This window comes from Hypomesus transpacificus, chromosome 1, assembly GCF_021917145.1.
Source record: "Hypomesus transpacificus isolate Combined female chromosome 1, fHypTra1, whole genome shotgun sequence".
In the NCBI taxonomy this organism is placed as follows: Eukaryota; Metazoa; Chordata; class Actinopteri; order Osmeriformes; family Osmeridae; genus Hypomesus; species Hypomesus transpacificus.
Window position 1 is genome coordinate 11,163,728 of NC_061060.1, and position 20,265 is coordinate 11,183,992.

General features: G+C 40.1%; 1 protein-coding gene and 1 long non-coding RNA gene across 5 annotated transcripts; one reads left to right on the top strand and one right to left on the bottom strand.

Annotated features, from left to right (window-relative positions):
• Window positions 1–3,186: 3,186 nt before the first annotated feature.
• LOC124468191 (tumor necrosis factor ligand superfamily member 13B-like) lies at window positions 3,187–19,937 on the bottom strand. 4 transcript variants are annotated; one of them, XM_047020834.1, is made up of 6 exons: window positions 19,667–19,937; window positions 19,354–19,411; window positions 19,181–19,234; window positions 18,895–19,007; window positions 10,251–10,392; window positions 8,012–8,270 (listed from the first exon to the last, which is right to left on the bottom strand). In XM_047020834.1, exons 1-6 carry the CDS (start codon window positions 19,874–19,876, stop codon window positions 8,155–8,157), a joined length of 693 nt encoding a protein of 230 aa, XP_046876790.1. In that variant the 5' UTR covers window positions 19,877–19,937; the 3' UTR covers window positions 8,012–8,154. The 4 variants fall into 4 exon arrangements, with proteins under 4 accessions (XP_046876769.1, XP_046876778.1, XP_046876790.1 ...); XM_047020813.1 differs by lacking the exons at window positions 19,181–19,234; window positions 19,354–19,411 and adding an exon at window positions 3,187–6,067 and having other exon boundaries at window positions 6,291–8,270; window positions 19,667–19,907; XM_047020822.1 differs by lacking the exons at window positions 19,181–19,234; window positions 19,354–19,411 and adding an exon at window positions 3,187–6,188 and having other exon boundaries at window positions 6,291–8,270; window positions 19,667–19,907.
• On the top strand, window positions 17,127–18,495 carry LOC124468210. The gene is made up of 3 exons (XR_006956147.1): window positions 17,127–17,254; window positions 17,358–17,391; window positions 17,506–18,495. It is a non-coding gene; the product is annotated as an uncharacterized LOC124468210 (long non-coding RNA).
• Window positions 19,938–20,265: the final 328 nt, after the last annotated feature.

Consider the following 20,265-nt stretch of genomic DNA (forward strand, 5'->3'; position numbering starts at 1 on the left):
ATGAGCTACTTACCTATGGAAGCAAATCGTGACCAAAATTCAAATGAAAATGCATTTCCAGAAATGCATTTTCATTTTAAGAATGTGGCTGCATTATTTGACTCATAAATCAAATTAGTATTCAATCATCCTATTTGCATTTTCATTTTCTTCTTTAAGACTGCTCATTCTTTCCCTTAATTAAAATGAAAACGAAAAAGACATTTGAAATTTAATTTTCAAAATATGCCCCAGCAAATAGATACCAAAATTCAATTTGAAATGTAAAATTTGAAAATGAAAATGCATTTCCAGAAATGCATTTTCATTTTAAGAACGTGGCTGCAAAATCGTGACCACAATTCAAATTCAAATGCATTTCCAGAAATGCATTTTCATTTTCAAGAACGTGGCTGCAAAATCGTGACCACAATTCAAATTCAAATGCATTTTCAGAAATGCATTTTCATTTTAAGAACGTGGCTGCAAAATCGTGACCACAATTCAAATTCAAATGTATTTCCAGAAATGCATTTTCATTTTAAGAATGTGGCTGCATTATTTGACTCATAAATCAAATTAGTACTGATTAGTACTGAGCGGACATTGCATTTTCATTTTCATGTTCTGCCCGCAAAGAACTGCCCATAATTCGAAAACGAAAATGCATTCTGAGCGGCGCAGTTGAGTGACGTCAGTAGCCGCTCTTCTTCAGCTCCCTGCTGACCGAGCTACCCATCTTGTTCGGTAGGGGGCGGTGTGCATACGCATTGCATTACATGGCAAATGTGCCGGGAAATTGATTGAATTGCCGGGTCTTTAGAGGACGCATCACAGATCATGGCGCTCCCTCAAATTGTGCAGACACTGATAGAATTAGCTGAGCTGGTAGAAACTAATAATATATCTGAGTCTGATGCCCGTGACCGAGTAGAATAAGTCACAGAGAGCTTGGCTGCATACTCTGCCGTCACAGACGTACACATTAATGAGGTTGCCATAGTAAACCTCTCTTCAGTCCTGGAACGGCTGGATGCTGTGGAGCCTCAAATGGGACGGGGACGACCAACCATCCACATCCCGTTCGAGTCCATCGAAAACTATTTATTAAATGGTTTAAAAATAAAGGACATAGCGGAGCTGTTGTCGGCCACCAGACCATCCGTCGGAGGATCCAAAGCAACGGATTTATGGAGCTAGAAAGCTGACAAAAGTATCTGAATTTGAATATGAAAGATCTGAAATATTTGTGTGTCGAATTTCATAAAACTGAAATATATTGCTGTTGAATATATAATATCTGAATTATTTGTATGCCAAATTTAATACAACTGAATTATTTTGATCCAAAAATAAAACATTCTAAAATTCAGATTGCAGGAATTCAGATTCTTGAAATTCAGATTGCGGAAATTCAAATTCAGATTGCGGAAATTCAGATTTTGTCTGAACCAGGCCAAAGGTGAAACAGCTTGCTTTCACAGGAAAAAGTAGACCATTTAATAAATAGTTTTCGATGGACTCGAACGGGATGTGGATGGTTGGTCGTCCCCGTCCCATTTGAGGCTCCACAGCATCCAGCCGTTCCAGGACTGAGGAGAGGTTTACTATGGCAACCTCATTAATGTGTACGTCTGTGACGGCAGAGTATGCAGCCAAGCTCTCTGTGACTTGTTCTACTCGGTCACGGGCATCAGACTCAGATATATTATTAGTTTCTACCAGCTCAGCTAATTCTATCAGTGTCTGCACAATTTGAGGGAGCGCCATGATCTATGATGCGTCCTCTAAAGACCCGGCAATTCAATCAATTTCCAGGCACATTTGTCATGTAATGCAATGCGTATGTGCACACCGCCCCCTACCGAACAAGATGGGTAGCTCGGTCAGCAGGGAGCTGAAGAAGAGCGGCTACTGACGTCACTCTACTGCGCCGCTCAGAATGCATTTTCGTTTTCGAATTATGGGCAGTTCTTTGCGGGCAGAACATGAAAATGAAAATGCAATGTCCGCTCAGTACTAATCAGTACTAATTTGATTTATGAGTCAAATAATGCAGCCACATTCTTAAAATGAAAATGCATTTCTGGAAATACATTTGAATTTGAATTGTGGTCACGATTTTGCAGCCACGTTCTTAAAATGAAAATGCATTTCTGGAAATGCATTTGAATTTGAATTGTGGTCACGATTTTGCAGCCACGTTCTTGAAAATGAAAATGCAATTCTGGAAATGCATTTGAATTTGAATTGTGGTCACGATTTTGCAGCCACGTTCTTAAAATGAAAATGCATTTCTGGAAATGCATTTTCATTTTCAAATTTTACATTTCAAATTGAATTTTGGTATCTATTTGCTGGGGCATATTTTGAAAATTAAATTTCAAATGTCTTTTTCGTTTTCATTTTAATTAAGGGAAAGAATGAGCAGTCTTAAAGAAGAAAATGAAAATGCAAATAGGATGATTGAATACTAATTTGATTTATGAGTCAAATAATGCAGCCACATTCTTAAAATGAAAATGCATTTTCATTTGAATTTTGGTCACGATTTGCTTCCATACTTACCTGTCCACTCCCTATTAAGCCCCATTGCACTGAATTTGGTTGCAGTTCCACCAGAGTTCCACTGGGGGTGATCGCGAGCGAGTGCATGCTGAATGGTCTATGGAGCTAAACGGCTAAATTTGTCTCTATTACCTGATTGTCGTTTTGAAATCTCAGATTTGATTGAAGTTTTTGCATGTTCAACATGGATTATAGTTTGAAAGTTGAATGAATGAGTACTTATGCCCTTTTAATTTCTTACAGGATGAGTCGTTGTTTGTTAGTGAAGGACAGACTACGACCAGAGATCTCACTTGATGGCATCCGAAGCAGAATCAGAATGTCTGAGCATTATCAACAACATTAGCAAGCCAAAACTTTTTCTAGCATGTGTATTGACAGGGAGAGCCTAACCTGTCAGCTGTGTTGTCGATGCCTCGAGAGAAAAAAAGAAGAGACCAGAGCTTTCCGTAAAGCAATATATCTGGTTGTACGATGTGTATAACGTCATTGACATTATAAGGCTTTTTAAACAGAAAGGCGACTTTAAAAAAATCTAACCCCCAGCAGTGTGTGTTTTTTTTGCCTCCCCTTTCGAATTTAGAATTCAAATTACTAGGCAAAAAAATGTTATCCTGAGAAAGGTGGATTTTGAGGGGTATAGCTCCATAGACCTCAATTCATTCTGTACTCGATCGTTAGTGTCCTCCTATGGAACTAGGGTGGAACTGCACCCAGTTCAGAACCCGGAAGTTTCCTGTGAGTTCTCCCCATATAAGACATTCTCTGCTTACACTTTGATTTTTGTCCATCTTGTTATGAAACAAGCTACATCACTTCTTCTTCGAGCCGTAATCTACATTCACCACTGCAGGGAAATATTGATGATCTTGTTCCGGTCCATGGTTATCCAATTTGCTAGGTGTCGCTGTCAGATAAAACGAGGGTTCTAGAACCGCGGTCCTGAAACTGCGGTCCTGAAACTGCAGCTCTCCGGCTCTGCAGGTATATGCTACTCCGCCACTGTTCTACGCTAGACCGGAAGAGCCGTAATGGAAAAATGGAGCGGTCCGGTTTTGCACTGAGCACTTTTCATAGAAATGAATGGGGACGCCATCTTGGAAGACAGAAGTAGCTGTGTCTATTAATATATAAATCTATGGGTATAACGCACATTTACACACCCTTTATTGAACTGTTTTATGATTTAACTTTATGCATTTAGCTTTTATCCAAAGCAAGTAGCCTGTAGAAGTGCAGTAGGTAATCAATAACTCAAAAGTACGCACATTCTCAATAAGATTGTTAAAAATTATGTCGCATTAATAGCCGTAGCCTACACATTTTTCGAAATAATTTGAAAGAGTAACTAAACAGTTTTTTCATGAACATTCATTTTGGGGTTTCCTCAAATTCTCGAAGTGCTATCAAACACAGACATTGTGAAAGTTTGGTCCTACCGTAGCAGACTAATATGCATGCAGTTTTCTACTGGCGTCTTCAGGTTATTGTATGAATCCATTCTCCATCTGTACTAGCTTAACTTCTTAGTATTCTTTAGTATGTTTTGACAATTATGTAGATGTGGTGTAAGCAAAGAGGGAGACTGTGGAGGAATAGCAAACACAATGAATCTGACATAAATACATCTGTTATGTCACACAATAAAAGATCCTCTTTGGCAACACACTTTTTGTATACACACAACCAATGTTGTAAACGCAGTAGACACAAATAAGATGAAGATTATAACAAGTACCAAACTCAGTTCTGGTGTCCCAGACTCATACAAACAAAAAAGGGAAGGATTGTGTAAAAACTCAGTCAGCAGTATAAGGCTTCCATTGTAAGCTGTGATACATTCCGATTTATAAAGGTCTGGAATGTTAACCTTGGCTTTCCTCAAGATTATCAGCCAGTTTGTATCACAGCAGTTTAAAGCGTTTCCACTAATATATAGAACTCGAAGACGCACAGACAAATTTGCAACCAAAGAATCATCTAATGAAACAAAAGCATTATTTCTAACATCAAGCTCTCTTATTGGAGAACATACAATACTGTCAGGGATCGCAACTAGGTTGTTGTAGGAAATGTTAAGCTGAGTCAGTGCTGTTAAACAAGGTAAAGACCAGTCAGTGTTTGTCATGTTAATTTCACTGATACTAAGTGACTGTAGACTTCTCTGGACACCCTCCAAGGCACCCAAGTGTATCATCAAATCTTCATTCCTTGCCAATTTGAGAGAAACGAGAGGTGTTTGATCAAAAGTTTTGGGATGGAGAACCTCTATGCCATTGTCTTGCAAGTTAAGATGTCTTAGAGTCCTAATTTGGCTGAAGTTGACGCAGGACAAATCAGGTTGTGGGCTTGGTTTTGTCATGTTGTCTGGTTTTGGTCTTGGGTCACATGGCTTCACAGTGTTCTGTTGTAGGTTCAGAGTCTCTATACGGGGCAGGGACTGTAGAGAGAGGGGGGAGAAGTGTGTGATGTCATTGTTTTGCAAGTCAAAGTACCGCAAGGAGGGAAAGAGAGGTTGGGCAAGGTTTCCCACAGTACCATCCTGCGCAGAGTCATAGCTGACATCAGAAAGACAGTTTGTACTCAAATTCAGTGTTTCCAAAGCTGTCAGATACCTCAGGGTTTGTAGAGGAAAGTACCTGAAGTGATTGTTACTCAAGTCTACATAAACCAATGGCATGTGCCTCCAGTTGGAATATATGTTATCGTTCTCTAAAGTACTGTTCTTCGCACATGTGATCTCTTTGTAAAGAGTGTTGGACTCTGGCACCTGGACCTCTGTGCTCATGGCCCCCAACATGTTGTGTTGCAGGTGAAGGTGTCTAAGACGACTGGTCTTTGGGACAATTGGAAAATAAAGGAGGTTGTTGTGACTCAGATCCAAGATTTCAAGTTTGTACAATTCCTCATCCTCGTGTGTTACAAAGAACGCAATAGAATTTCGGCTCAGGTTTAAGAATTTCACCTGATGGAGTTTGAAGTCACAGATGTGGGCCAAATTGTTTCGGGCCAAGTTCAAACTTTCTAGTTCTCTCAAAGTTTTAAATGTCCCCGGCTCTATATCTGATATGACATTATTTTCAAGGGAAATCGTTCTCAAGCTCTTGGCTCCTGTAAAGGATTTTGACATGAGTTTCATCAAAGTATTTCCTGTGAGATCTAGGTGTTCCAGAGAAGACATGTTGGAAATGTAAAGTCCTACTGCATCACCATCTAAGCTGTTCAGAGACATATCCAGCCTCCTCAATGTTTGGAGGCGCTGTAGGGTTTTGCTGTTTATCTCAACGTTGTTGTTCAGCTCATTACAGGCCAGGTTCAGTTCTATCAGTTCTGGAACATGCTGGAAAACCAGATCATCCATCAGCTCAACATGGTTATAGCTGAGGTCCAATCTTTTCAGGTCTGGTAGAGCCAGCAGGCCCAGCTGCCTGATCATGTTGTGGGAGAGGTCCAGTCCCCTAAGACTTGGGTCCAGTCCATCAGGAATTGAAGTCAGGTTCTGGTGTTGCTGGGACAGCTCCTGGTTTTGAAGTAATACATGTATCACATGCTTAAACATGTGCACATATGCTGGTGTTGTAAGTGAAATCGTGCTGCAGAAGGCTTGCACTTTCAAACACTACCAATAGTACTTAGGGCTTCTGGAAATCAATACATGACAATGTTACAATATTAAGTTGGTTAATCAGAACAACTACAGTAAAATGTAGACAATGAAGTTTCCTATTTTCTGGAGGTCCTACCTGGTAGTGCAGATCTTGCCTTCCAAAGACTGGGTAAAGGAGAGAGTGTGACCAAAAGAGGTAAAAGAGATTGAGAGTGTGTCCCATCATCATTCTGCTTATTTTGCTTGTCTGGGCAGCGCTGCATGACTCTACAGCCATATATAGCTGCTCATCATGAAAAAAAAAAAAGTAAGAGGAAAGAAGGGATGTGGACACCAGATACGCTGCTTGTTGACTTTTATTAACCCAATAAACACGTTTGTCACAACACCCTCTGAGAGGAGAGAGCATGTCGAGTTTAGTATATTTGAAGAAAGTAACCCTATCAAGTTGTAAAAAAAAATGTTTTTTCTAGATTTCTCCACATGAACATTTATTTTAAGATCTATTCAATTTTTTAGGAATGACAAATGCTCCTGCCCTGAGCACAAACCTTCATACAGCCATCCAAGCATGAAACATTAGATCATAGTTATCTCTCACTCACCTTATTGTGTGACACTGTTCAATTGTTTTATGTAGTTGAAAAAAATCGAAAAACTCAAACATATTTACATATCTGTATAAACATATATATATATCCATATTTGACTTTTGTGTATGACAAACACTAAAGTTTTCAGTTTCAGAATGATTTGGCGTGTTCTGTTGTTACCAACCTTTCTCTATTTACAAAGGGAAACAATTCTCAATTGTTTTTAAGCAAACCTTATATTTAACTTACCCCTGTATCAACTTGCTTTAATCTCTCCAAGTAAGGATCCTTTATTATGAGTTTAATTTAGAATTTTAAGACACATTTATTTATTCTATGACAGGTATGTCTGATGACACCCATTTTTTTCATATGCACTGTCAGTACAAATATGTGTTACCTTCACGTGAGGCATATTATATCAGCCAACCGGACAGCACCTCTTCCATGGCAGGTAAATTTATCATTGTTTGTTCCTGCTATAGTTAAATTTGGAACTCTTTCCTAAACGGAAACCTTGCTAAAATAGCCAGGAAGAACAAACAAACTTCCGGTGAGGAGGTGGGGGGAAGCCCTGTCGAAGGTATAAACAGACACAGGGTTGAAATAAACTGTGATGACAGAACACAGCAGAACACACAAACAAAGACTGTCACTGGACAAGGACCAGAGTAGTACTACCTACAGGCTTGAAGGCTACCTGCACCTGAAGTGACAAGAGATTTATTTCTATGTTGCTATTTTTACCACAATACTCCATATACAAAAGAAAATGGTTTTAAAATAAGAAAAAAGTTGCAGAAAGCATAATTTGTACGGAACTGCTTGGAAATATTCCCTGAGTGGTTCTGAAACGTCCATCATCCAGTTTACATTTATCTTTAAGGCTTTTACAAAGACCATATTTTTCCTGTTGTCATTGAATGTCCGTATCAGCTGCCTCCAGGTCTTTTTGGAGGCTGTTATATCCTGCTGATAACCACACTTTCAATCTTCTCTCCAACACTGACAGTGTTGACAATGTATCAAGCCTCATTGTTTCCCCAGTTTTTTGTCATTTTGTTCTTTTCCTCTGCTCCATTTAGTTTTGTTTATAAACATTTTGCATCAGTTTTTGTGCATCCCTCTACAGTGTCAGGACTCCCTTGTAAAAGCAACACTGGCTTCAGTGAACTTTCACTGAAAGTTAACTAAATAAGATAGCTTCCTCTTCAAATATGGATATAAAGATGACCGGCAAGCCAGGAGCGAGTATAATTATTATAAAAGTATTTAGCTTGTGGGGTAAAAATTGGGAATATTATCCTGTGAGTATAATAGAGATAAGATCAGGCTTGCAAAAACTGTCATGGCCTGACTGGCCAGTGACAAACCTTGGGTCAAATCTCTTCTGCTCTTCAGTGGAGCTCAGGTCAGCTGCATGATGCCAAAGAAGGTGGAGTCAGCGTCCATGGAGACCTGGGCCTGGGGTCGGTCTGGGATGACCAGTTCAAGCTCATCTCTCTGGTCCAACTTCACTAGACCTGGGGAAGGAGTGAAAAGGGGGCTTTACAGTTGTATTTTACCTGAGGAGGGAGGTAGATAGGGGAGGGTGTTACAGCTCCAAAACATCGGGGGAGGGAGAAAGATAAGAGGGCCCTGCAGCTTCATTATGCCTGTGCATGGAGCATTTTTGATTTTCTATAGGGGAGAGGAGGGTGTCAGAAATATTAATCTATCAAGCATTGCACAGTCAGTCGGTGAACAAGTTTAAGGACGCATTATTGTTTGCGGCCGGCCCACAAGGAGACAAAAACATCACACGCTATTGTCATAGAGTTAATATGACTAGAGTAAGCTACTTTTGTCTTCCAAGATGGCGTCCCCATTCATTTATATGAAAAGCGCTCAGTGGCGCAGTGAGGCAAGCGAGAGCGCGAGACTGGACGCAGCCATCTTTCCACTTCCGTGTCTTCCTGTCTAGCTTTAAACAGTGGCTCTTTTTTTCCCTAGCTCCGAGAGCTCATCGGCTATCGGCCAATGTGAACTTTTGTGCTCGTGCCCTGTTAGTATCCGCCATCACATTTGCAGGCAACTTTCATTGACTAAGCAAATAAATGGGTTGCTAGTTTACCCATTTCGGATTGGTTTCAAACTTAGCAAATATCGGGAAAAATTATTATATGAAAAAGCTAGTAGTATGAGCCAGGTTCGAAAATCAAACAAAAATTATTGGGGGAGATAGTTTTGTAAATGTTGAATGGAGTTAATAGAATAAAAACGACCGGAAGAGTCGGAAACCTAACCGTACATGCAATATCACCTACATCCACCGGGGCCCTTGCTTCAAGCCGAGGGGCGAGGGGTGGGGGCTTGGCTGCGTGCTAGCTACCTATTTCAGCAGCCCGCCCTTTACAGTCATTGGCTAAGACAAAGGCATGCAAATGTCCCATGGCGCTTCTTCATTGGCTCCCTTAAATAGACCTGGCGCATGCATGTTTAAATGTGTGCGTGTTTACGACATCAACCCTGATTGAAACACAACAACAGGATCTCCTGATGTCGTAAAAGCTCCTTCATAAAGGTGTCAAGCAGATGGTCTCCAGACCTTGCGTCTCCATCTTAGTCCTTGTCACACAGCATCTCCTTAAAACAGACAAACCCCCAACATCTTCTAGTCTTAAGCAAATGCTCACCCTTCCCAGGGTGATGAGAAAGCCTAGAGTTTAGTTTGTGGGGGTCTGTTATCTGCTGACAAAGAATGCTAAGCATCTGCATTATTCAGTATAAAACATCATATTCCTAATTTCTTTGACAAGGGTAGCATTCTGACATAATTTTTAACTTCCATGCAAGGTTAGCCTGCATAAGAAGTTGCTGTTTAGTGTTTTATAATGCCCATCTTTGTTAGAGAGTTGCCTTGCTTACTACTTCTAACTCCCAATCATTGTCCTATTACTGTATTTCCAGTGTCTCCTGCAAATTTAAATAATTTACTATGAACTGATACTTCAAGGCACTTAAAGTTAAACATTTAATTCAACCACCGCAAGAAACCAATGGATTAGTCTCCTAAGATGCAATTGTTAGACAAATCAAATGCACCTTCATTATTGTCAAATACCATTATTTAATTCTGCACAACTTACCTATAGACTACCTCTCATAGTATCTGCAAAACATATATTTCTGAGCATTTTGAATTTTGAGAAATTGATAATTGGGGCATGTTGTGTTTGAGAACTTGTTGTAACATAGCACATACAACATTTGTCGTTGAAATGTTTCTGTTGCAACCATATTATGAGGGATTTATGCAGTGTTGTAGAATAGATGGTTCTATTGTTGCACAGACCTTTCCTTGACACAATGTCAAACTGTTACAAAGGTACACATCTAGTCCTTGATTTTCAGCTGCACTTACTATATGCACTATTTGAATGTCACTTTGGTAAAAAATGTCTGCTAAATTAATACATGTAAATATCATCAGACAGGTCTGCTCTCAGGTTGTGGGGGCCTACCTGCAGTGTAGCAGGTGTTGGCAGAGTTAGTCTGGGGCATCTCCTGGAGGCAGCGCAGCAGGTCAAACGATTTCTGACTGGTCTGTGAACCGCTGCTACGTACAATGTGACCCATAATGGCTCCTGGGCTCAGGAATAGAACCTGACAGTTAAAGATCAACAGGGTTGGGAAGTAACGTATTACAAGTAATCGGATTACTGTAATCTAATTACAAAATAATTGTAACTAAATATTTATTTTTCTTTTCAAGTTTTAAACACAAAAAACAAAACACAATAACACATCCCTGTGGTCGACCCTCCCTCCCTCAACCTTGCCTTCATAATTTAGACATTTATAGTTCGATGTCAGGTTGCATTTTGTGAAATAAAAAAATACAATAAAAAAAAGTTGAGTACAAAATAATCAGAAATAGAACTTACATGACAATTATAGTAACCATAAAAATAGTATTAATAATAACAATAATATTCTTACAAAAAAGTACTTCGTTTTTTATCTATTTCAGACCATGTTGCTATTGTGGTTTTGCAGGCACCCATGCATTCTGGCAACAGAAATGTCAGAAACTTATGTCAAGAAATGGGTTCCGCCATTGCAATCGAGTCAGTGTATGTGGTGGTAGCCAGCGTCGAGCTAGGATCTTTTTAGCAGCAGTCAACCTAGACAATGCTATTTTTTTCTGTTTTTGGAAATTGAAAAATATTCAACAGTGTGGCTGTGGGGGTGCAAGGTAAGTCCCTCCCTAACAATTCTGATAGTGTAGATGTCACCATCTTCCAGAAATGAGCCACCTGCTCACAATACCAGTACATGTGCATAAATGTTCCCACCTGACCAGTTCACAGATCACATAATGGAGAGGTAGAGATCTTCATTGCATGGCGTTTTCTTGGGGTCAGGTAGGTTCTATGTATATAGCTCATCTGAATTTGTTGGTGGTCAGGATTCTTAGAGGATTCTATAATTGAAACCCACACTTTGTCCCATTGTATGTAGTCATCCTTTTCAATTCAGGTCCTTTAACCAAATATTTTGTACATAAAGAGAAGTGTAAGAAGATAATAAAAATTGGGTATACAGTAAAGACACTATACCCTTTGGATTGCTTTTGCTTAGAATATTATGCAGGGGATGGAGCACAAGTTTTGTGTTCCAGGGAACTCCATAGGCTTTCATAGAGGACCTTAATTGAAAATACAGGAAGAAAGAGAAGCCAGGCAGATTATATAATTGATATAGGTCATCAAAAGAACGAAGGCCATTATCATCAAAAATATCACCTAAGACATGAATTTACTTTTGCATTTAGCAGAGGCTCTTATCCAGAGCTACTTACAGTAAGTACAGGGACATTCTCCCCGAGGCAAGTAGGGTGAAGTGTCTTGCCCAAGGACACAACATCATGTTCACCGGCCGGGAATCGAACTGGCAAGCTTCAGATTACTAGCCCGATGCTCTACCCGCTCAGCCACCTGACTCCCTTTGAATACCTCTGTCCCTCCAGGCAGGAAAGGTAAATGGGGCTTTACCCGTTAGGAGTGAATAGTTATTAAATATTGGGGTATTCAGATGCCATTTCTGGCCAGGTTTTAGTGATTTTTCAGCGGCACGCCAGACAGTGAGAAGATAAGAGACTATTGGACCTAATCTTTGCTTAGCTTGTTTGCAAGACAATGCTGAATGAATCAGATCTTGGAATTGGTTGGGGGAAGCAAGCCTCTCTTCCACAGGCCTCCAAGAAACCGATGCATTTGGATTTAGCCAAACTGAGATTGGACGGAAAATGAAGGACCAAAAGTATAATTTAAAATTTGGGACTGAAAGACCACCCTGTGCTCTGTGTCGTTGTAATGTGGACGTTTTAATCCAAGGCTGTTTCCCTTTCCAAATGAATTGAGATACTAATGACTGGAGTTTTTGCCAGTATTTGTGAGGAGGGGTTAACGGTAACATGGAAAAGAAAAAATTAACCCTTGGTAAAATGTCCATCTTGACCACAGACCACGTGACCATATGTCAAGGTCCCTATCAATGCGGTCAAGGATGCCCTTAAAGTTTTTAGATGCTGTATTTGACAAAGATAGATGGACATCAATGCCCAGATATTTAGAGTGCTTCACAATGGGTATGCCAGGGGGCAGCAAAGAGGAGATTAATCTTAAGTGGTAACAATTGTTAACAATTATTGTTAAGTGGTAACAATGACAATTTGGACCAGTTCATTTTATAGCCTGACATCTTACTAAAGTCTCTGAATGTATCTAAGATGTATTGAATAGAGGTGGGTGTCTGATCTATAAATAACAGTATGTCATTGGGATATAACGCCAAGTGATGTTTAGTATTTTTATAGTGATTGGAGTATTTAGAGGATGTTGTCGAACTATTCCCCCCGACCGATCCGGGGATCTCAGCTAAGATTGAAGCCTGCCTCGCAGACATCTCCGCCTGGATGACCAAGCACCACCTCCAGCTGAACCTCGCCAAAACAGAACTTCTCACCATCCCGGCCAAACACTCCATCTCCAACGATCTCTCAATCACCCTGGGATCTGCGACAGTGACCCCTTCATCCTCTGCCAGGAACCTTGGGGTTACCATGGATGACGAGCTTTCCCTCACGGCCCACATTGCTGCGGTCTCCCGGTCGTGTAGATTCACCCTCTACAACATCCGGAAGATCAGGTGACACTTTTCTGAGCACTCCACCCAGCTGCTTGTCCAAGCACTTGTCCTCTCCAAGTTGGAGTACTGCAACTCGCTGCTAAATATTTTATTTGATAATTATTTTATTTTTTTACTGTTGCTTGCTTTTCTACAGGTACACTTGCACTTATAGCGGTTCATGTTGTTTAATTGTAACTTGCATAACTACATGCTCTTACGGTTCTTCCCTTTGGCACTTATTTTTGGTTGTTCACAATATGTGCATCATGTTTTGGCTACCCGTAATGTTTTGGGGCTATCTTGTTGTTATTATCAGTGACCTATCCACTTTGTAAAGCTCTCTCTTGGAAGTCGCTTTGGATTAAAGCGTCTGCTAAATGAATAAATGTAAATGTATCGACTGAGCAAGTGGTTCTAGTGAGAGAGCAAACAACAGAGGACAAAAAGGGCATCCTTGGCGGCAAGACCGTGAGACTGGGAATTCAGAGGATATATTATGGCCCGTAACTATTACAGCAGGAGGGTTACTGTAAAGTCATTTTGTTAGATTGATGAATTGATGGTCAAAACCATCCATAAATAATCCCATTCCAGTTGGTCATGCTTTTTCTGCATCTAAAGACAGCACCGCACATGGTGACTCAATATCCCGAGCTGCATGGATGATATGTAGCAGTCGGCGCGGTTTGATGCTAAGCGAGATTTTATAAAGGCTGTCTAGTCCTTTTTTCTCAATTTTTCTCCTGGTGTTTCAACCCTCAATTTCTGTCCAAAGACGTTCCAGATTATGTAAACAAACTTCAACTGGTTATAAGCTAGGTTTGGAAAGTAATCCAAAAGTAATGGAAAGTAATCAGGTTACGTGACTGAGTCTGGGTAATCCAAAAATTACGTTACTGATTACAATTGTGGATGGGTAACTAGTAACTGTAACGGATTACATTTAAAAAGTAACCTACCCAACCCGAAAGATCAAACACATTAGGGAGCGTGTGGTTTACCTCAGAGCTAGTACATTTGTCAGTTTGTCAGCTGCTGCACATTGGCGTAAATGTACTGGGTGAAAGGTAGCTGATTTATGGACTGGTCTGATTATTGTTGTTGATTGCTTTTTCAGGGATTCCTTTTTCAAGTTCAGGTAACACTTTAGAATAATGGTCTGTTGTTATTGAGTAGCTATGCAGGAAGTAATAGGGAGTACTACATTAACACAGCATTTAATACTAATAACTAATATGGAACCAAGATTAACTAAGCAGTAAGTAATAGCTAATTTATTACAAAGGTAGTTCCTTGGTAGGTATTTGATTATTACCTACTTACTAGTGAACTTTGACCAATTTAAGGTCACATGACATGAAAACTTCACTTTAGGAGGTTATTTAACATTAATATGAGTTCCCCTAGCCTGCCTTTGGCCCCCAGTGGCTAGAATTTTCGATAAGTGTAAACCAAGCCCTGGGTGTTCTTAGAAAATGAAGGCTCAAAGGCTCTGTTCGAAAATATGCTCCTTGCAACGTCACAAGGAGCCAGGCTACCGCCATTCTCTCTGCTTTATCCGTCCAGATAATCTGGCCCGCCCATGAAAAAGTGAGCTACGATCGTGGAGAGACATCATGGCTAGCAAAGGAACGAAGCATAACAGTTGCTCAGTGTTTGGATGTACATATCAAAACAAAAGTATTTTTTTAGTTCCTTCATCCAAGCCTCTGCCCAACCAGTATCTTAATTTTATTTTTGCTGGAAATGCGCCGACACATCTTCTCAACGTTTTGTATGTCTGCGCCAAACATTTCAGCCACTACTGTTTCCTCAACTTGAGCCAACACAAAGCTGGCCTTGCTGAAATCTGGATCATTACTAAATCTCCTTGGTCAAGCTACAAACCTTGGACAAGTAAGTTAACAAACGCTATATAATTGTGTTGCTTTACTGTATATGGTTACCTAGCTTGCCAGTGTTGTAAACCAGTGTTGTAAACTTCTTATTTGGATAACCGTTATGCTGTTGGTGTTATGGCGCGCACAATATCCGCCTTTTCCTCATTGAAATTATTATGAGTGTGCACATCTGCAAACTAGGGTGATCAGATGAGAATGGGCAAATTGATTCGAAGCATCTTACAGCAACGGGGCAACGAGCCATTGCCATACATCCGTTGTAAACATTAGCGTATGTTGCCGCCCCTCTCCTCCTCATTAGCATTTAAAGCTACAGACACAGAAACAGTGCGTTTTGGGGAAAGCTCATTGAGGGACTGCTCTAGTGGCTGTAATCAGGGCCGGCCCAAGGCATAAGCGAACTAAGAGGCTGCTTAGGGCCCCTGTGGCTACCAGAGGGCCCCCAAGAGCAAATTAAACGACAGTTTAATGTATTATGTAAAAATATATATATTCTTTTTTTAATCTGCAACGATAAGCGACGCCGAGGGGCCGCCAAATCAATTTCGCTTAAGGCCCCATAAAGGCTTGGGCCGGCCCTGGCTGTAATTATGCACCAAGGCTGAATTTGGGGAAAGATACTTCAGATACAGTAATAGGGAACCACTAAGGCCTATATAAAAGCATCCAAAAACAGCATATGATGTGACCTTTAAGAAAGAATAACCAATTAATTACTAATCACAAAAGTAACATGTCTACCATTTTTTTTTCTCTCTTAACATTGTCATAACATTTCAGAAGCTTGTGCCTCAAATGGGTTCTTTGTGCAAACCAGTTTATGAATATTATATCCCCCCAAATACGTTAGTCACAGGTTGAGATTGTGACTACTCTTACCAAAGGATGGACGTATGTTCTTTGTTAATTTCATTATTTCAAACTTTAACATGGAATAATACAAATAATGATAATTTGTTTAATATTTGTAATAATTAGGAAGTGATGCTGACATGCTCATGATTGGACTAGTTCACTATTATGAGCTCTTGAGTGTCAGTTCAATATGTCTCAGACTCCAAAAACCTACCTTTATGTCACATTAGCCACCTGAGGAGGACTTCTCTTTAGGATATAAATATAAACATATTGATGGTATCTGTTAAAAAACTATTTGCATGCATAATGAAGCCATTGGCTGCATTTATTTTGCGATAAGCGCAAAACCACATCTTCCAGATTACAATGTTTGTTAGAATATCAAATCTAGTGCCTCACAGAAATGTATGCCTGTCTTGTATGTGTCAAATATAAAATTAGACTTATTATATTACTTGTGAAAACCAGTATAACTCCTCACTAATTACTCAAGCGTTACCTTGTCATCCTGCAGGAACTACTAGTGATGTGGACCATTACTTTAAAGTGACAAACATGTTAACTCCTCATTAATTACTCAAGCGTTACCTTGTCATCCTGCAGGAACTACTAGTAATGTGGACCATTATTTTAAGGTGGAAAACATGTTAATTCCTCACTAATTACTCAAGCGTTACCTTGTCATCCCGCAGCAACTGTAATCTGGACCATTGTTTCAAAGTGAAAAACATGTTAACACCTTACTAACATGTCACCCCGCAAGATCTACAACATAAAACAACTGCAGTGATTGGGTAAAATTTTGTTAAATTATATGCATTGGAAGATTTCCATGAAATCGTAAAAGAAAATCCTACATAATGCAAAAATACACATGGGCATGCAAGAATAAAGCACTTTGTAAAATATGTCTGACTGAAACATGCTTAGTTTGGCACAATGATGAAACCTAGCATTTAAACAAAAATTCTGTATTTAGGAATGAAACTTTCAACACATTAAACAAACTGTGATGATAAACTGAGTCAAACATAATGGCTATATAAGTAATAAGTACATGGCTAACCTTAGGGTTAGGGTTAGGTGAACGCACCTAACAGTGCAGCGGAGCGGGCGTCGGCTTCCAATTAATTTCAATTGGTGTGTTCGACTTCATGCAGCACCGGCGTTGCCTGCAGCCGCCTGCAGCCCGCCTGACTTTAAGCAGCCAATGGCATTCTCAGCTTCAAGGCTTGAGCTTATGGATATTCGGCAGCATTGCCACAATTGACCGAAAGGCTTCACTCGCATCTTTTTCCGCCGCCATTATGGAAGTACAACACAAACTAGTGCACAACATCAACGTCATAATCATACAGTATGATCAAATATTGTGGAGGACGTGTCCCATAATCATACAGTATGATCAAATATTGGGGGGGACTTGTTAAAACTGTGGTAGGGCTGACGTGCAGCGCTTTGGGCACACGCCCTCTTAGGGGTGGGGTGTATATATACGCCGTTTCCGCCTGACTAAGTCGTTTGAATTGTTTGGTGCGTGTTGCCCGTGGTTGTGTGTCGCGGGAAGAACACTGGTAGGTTTCGATTTATCTGTTTTATGTAACGCTTACAAAAGCGCTTGTTTAACGCAACATTTAAATCTGTCATTGCATTGTCGTTTCTTGTGTGCTGGCGCAGTGGCTGAGGTTTGTGTGCGGGAAGCCTGACTAAGGTATATGATTTTAGTTGTGTACTTCTTTCTTAATCATGTAAAGGTTGTTATGGTCAATATTATGTGTAATGTATATCAGAGACCAGTCTGAACCTGATGTCTTTTGTGTTTTAGCAGGAACGACACACACAGCGAAGTGGTTGACCACTGTTTTCCCATACTTTAATTTGTTTGTAATTTTAGGCTGTGAGAGAGCCACCAACACATATTTCTTTTGGGTTTTTGTTTCCCTTTGTTTGAATGAATGTGTGTCCTTTTTGGTTAACTGCCACCTGGGTGTTACCACCCTCTGGATACATTAGGTCCAGTGAATTTACAGTTTCTGACATTTTGTGTGTTTTTGAGATCCCCAAACACTATTGTGTGGAGTGTGTTAGAGCCTTGACTCACATTGTTCTGGATTCTGTTAGTCCACTTAAATGGATTGATTTGTAGTGTGTTAATCCAGATGGTGTTGCTTTTTATTGGGGATTGGTTTGTCAGACTGTTTACTGGTTACTCATGGCCTGTATACCGTGGTGGGGAGCTACTTTGATGGCAGTGTGTGAATGTACGTGTGTGAATTATTGTTTCGTAATCTCATTCATTATCAGCGACCAGATATTTATTGAATAAACCATACTGTATTTTGCTACATTTCTGCCTCTGCATAGTCATTCATTTGATTAGCCTGCGTCCTGTGGACCTTCAGAATAAGTGACAGTCAGGGTTTGTCACAACGTTAATATTCATAAAGTGGTTTCCACAAAGGTCTAATTTGAGGTAGCCTGGCTGCCAGCCGAATTTAGCCCCGCCCACAAAAAAAATTGGTCGGGAAGTTCGGTTTGGAGTTGCTCGGTCCGGGAAAACTAATGCCCGAACAAGAGCTGTTCGGACCAACCAAATTGTCAGAGCGGGCTTTATACGATGATGGACAGATGATCAACAGTAACGTAATCAACCACGTCACCAAAGAGCGCTTGGGTTAAATTTGTTTTCAACAAACAACATATTACGTTGCTCTGATTGGTTGTAGGTCTATCCAATTTAGTGAAGGGGCATTCTCTTCAGGGTTCGGTTGAAACACGCCCCATATTCACAGCCCAATGGAAAGGTTTCAGACTCATATTCTGACTAGAATTATGAGTATAACAACGTCAGGCTACATTTGAGGCACAAGCTCCTGAAATATTATGACCATGTTAAGAGTAAAAAAAACACAATTGTTCACTTTTTAGACATGTTGCTTTTTGTGATTAGTAATTCATTGGTCGGGCCTAATAACACCCTTGAACACGTACTTTTATTTACGATAAAGTACTGCCTCCCGTACCTTATTGCTTAAATAGCATTCACAAAAAAAGTGTTTTTACTGTTGTTTTGTTATAAAAACGTGCTATAAGCCGCATCGAAATATAAGCTTTACCACCACAAGAAACGTAAAATCGGGGTACAAACCGAGGCTTTATTTCGGAAAAATATGGTAACTCACTGAAAGGTATAATGATATGTGGAAGGTTCTACCTGTCCATACACCATGTAGAAGCCGTTCTGTTGGATCAGGATCTTATTTCCCTCAGAAGATATGGCTGCCCCCTGCTGCACAGCAACAGTCCACGGAATTACAGTTATATTCCCTATGGTGAGAACATGGTTTTAACATCAGAGAAGTGGTAAGAGAACATGTTCTTGATTTCAACACAAGAACATGACAAGAGAACACGATTTTGACATCCGCTAAACAGCTGATAAAAAATAAATAAGAATATAATTAGTTATTCACATTACATATATATAATGTTTTACTTACCTCTCACAAAAGGCTGTTTTGCAGCATTGGCTGACAGCTGCATAAATGAGTGCACTGATAGAGTAAAAAAAGTTGATCTGTATCTACTTTATAACACTTCTGACACATTGTTTGGCTTAAACCTAGTCTTGGGCATTGTCATGTATCCACGTTACCAGAAACCATCTACCCACATCTGCAGCCCTGCTGCACTTCTTCCCGTTTTGTTCTTCGAACACTTGCCCTCGTTTGCTGTCAGAAAAAAAGTTGCCTGAAAACATGCTGAGTTACACAGAGGATTTAATCACTAATTTATCTTCATAAAGTGAGTCCAGTTGAGATCAGGGTCTACTTTATGTCCTGACCCTTGATCTGCATATTAGCAGTACAGTAGGGACATACCATAAAGACAAACATTCTCAATGACAGTGTGGTCGTACCGTTTAGTTTTGCTAGAAATTCTAGGAAACAAGCCCTTTACAGATGCCAGCATTCTCATCCACATACCTGCCCTCGAGCGACTATCCCAGCTAATATTCCATTATTCAGTTCCTCCGGTTTTGAGAAGGCTGGTTTTGGCTTCCCTGAAAGTGACACTAAGTCGAGGTCTCTTTTCAGCCTCTTGAAATTCTCATCTAAAACAGCTACTCTGTACACTAGGAGGAAGCTGATACCTGATGTGAAGGCTGTTACCAGTAATAAAGTATTGTATTGCATTCTATGGCTGTCCTGAGGGCCAGAAGGTGTCTTCGGTTAACTGGAAGGGTAACGTCACACTTCAGTTAACCCGGAAACTGCAATGTTCTTTTTTTAGATCGAAAATGGGGAACTGACTTTGCAAGTACCAAACACCACACACAGACTGAAACACCGTCACACACACATTTCTCTCACTGTGAAGATTGAACTCATTTTAGATTGTCTGTGGATTGTGGTTGAACTTGCACTGTACTGCAAACTCACCCACATAAGTGCTCCCAGTTGCTTTGCAAGACAAAATACTGTAAGAGTCAAAACAATGGGCTTCATTCAAGAAATATTATTTGTTCTTGTTAGTGCCTGAGCCAACTGAATCCCACATCAAAGCTGAAGTGGTAACCTTATAA

Bases quoted from the DNA above. Each gene is read 5' to 3' on its own strand.
- LOC124468191 (XM_047020813.1), bottom strand. From the start codon at position 6,563: ATGCTCTCTCCTCTCAGAGGGTGTTGTGACAAACGTGTTTATTGGGTT. The intron at 6,068-6,290 runs GTAGGACCTCCA...CTTCAAAACCAG, and splicing joins GGCAAGATCTGCACTACCAG to GAGCTGTCCCAGCAACACCA.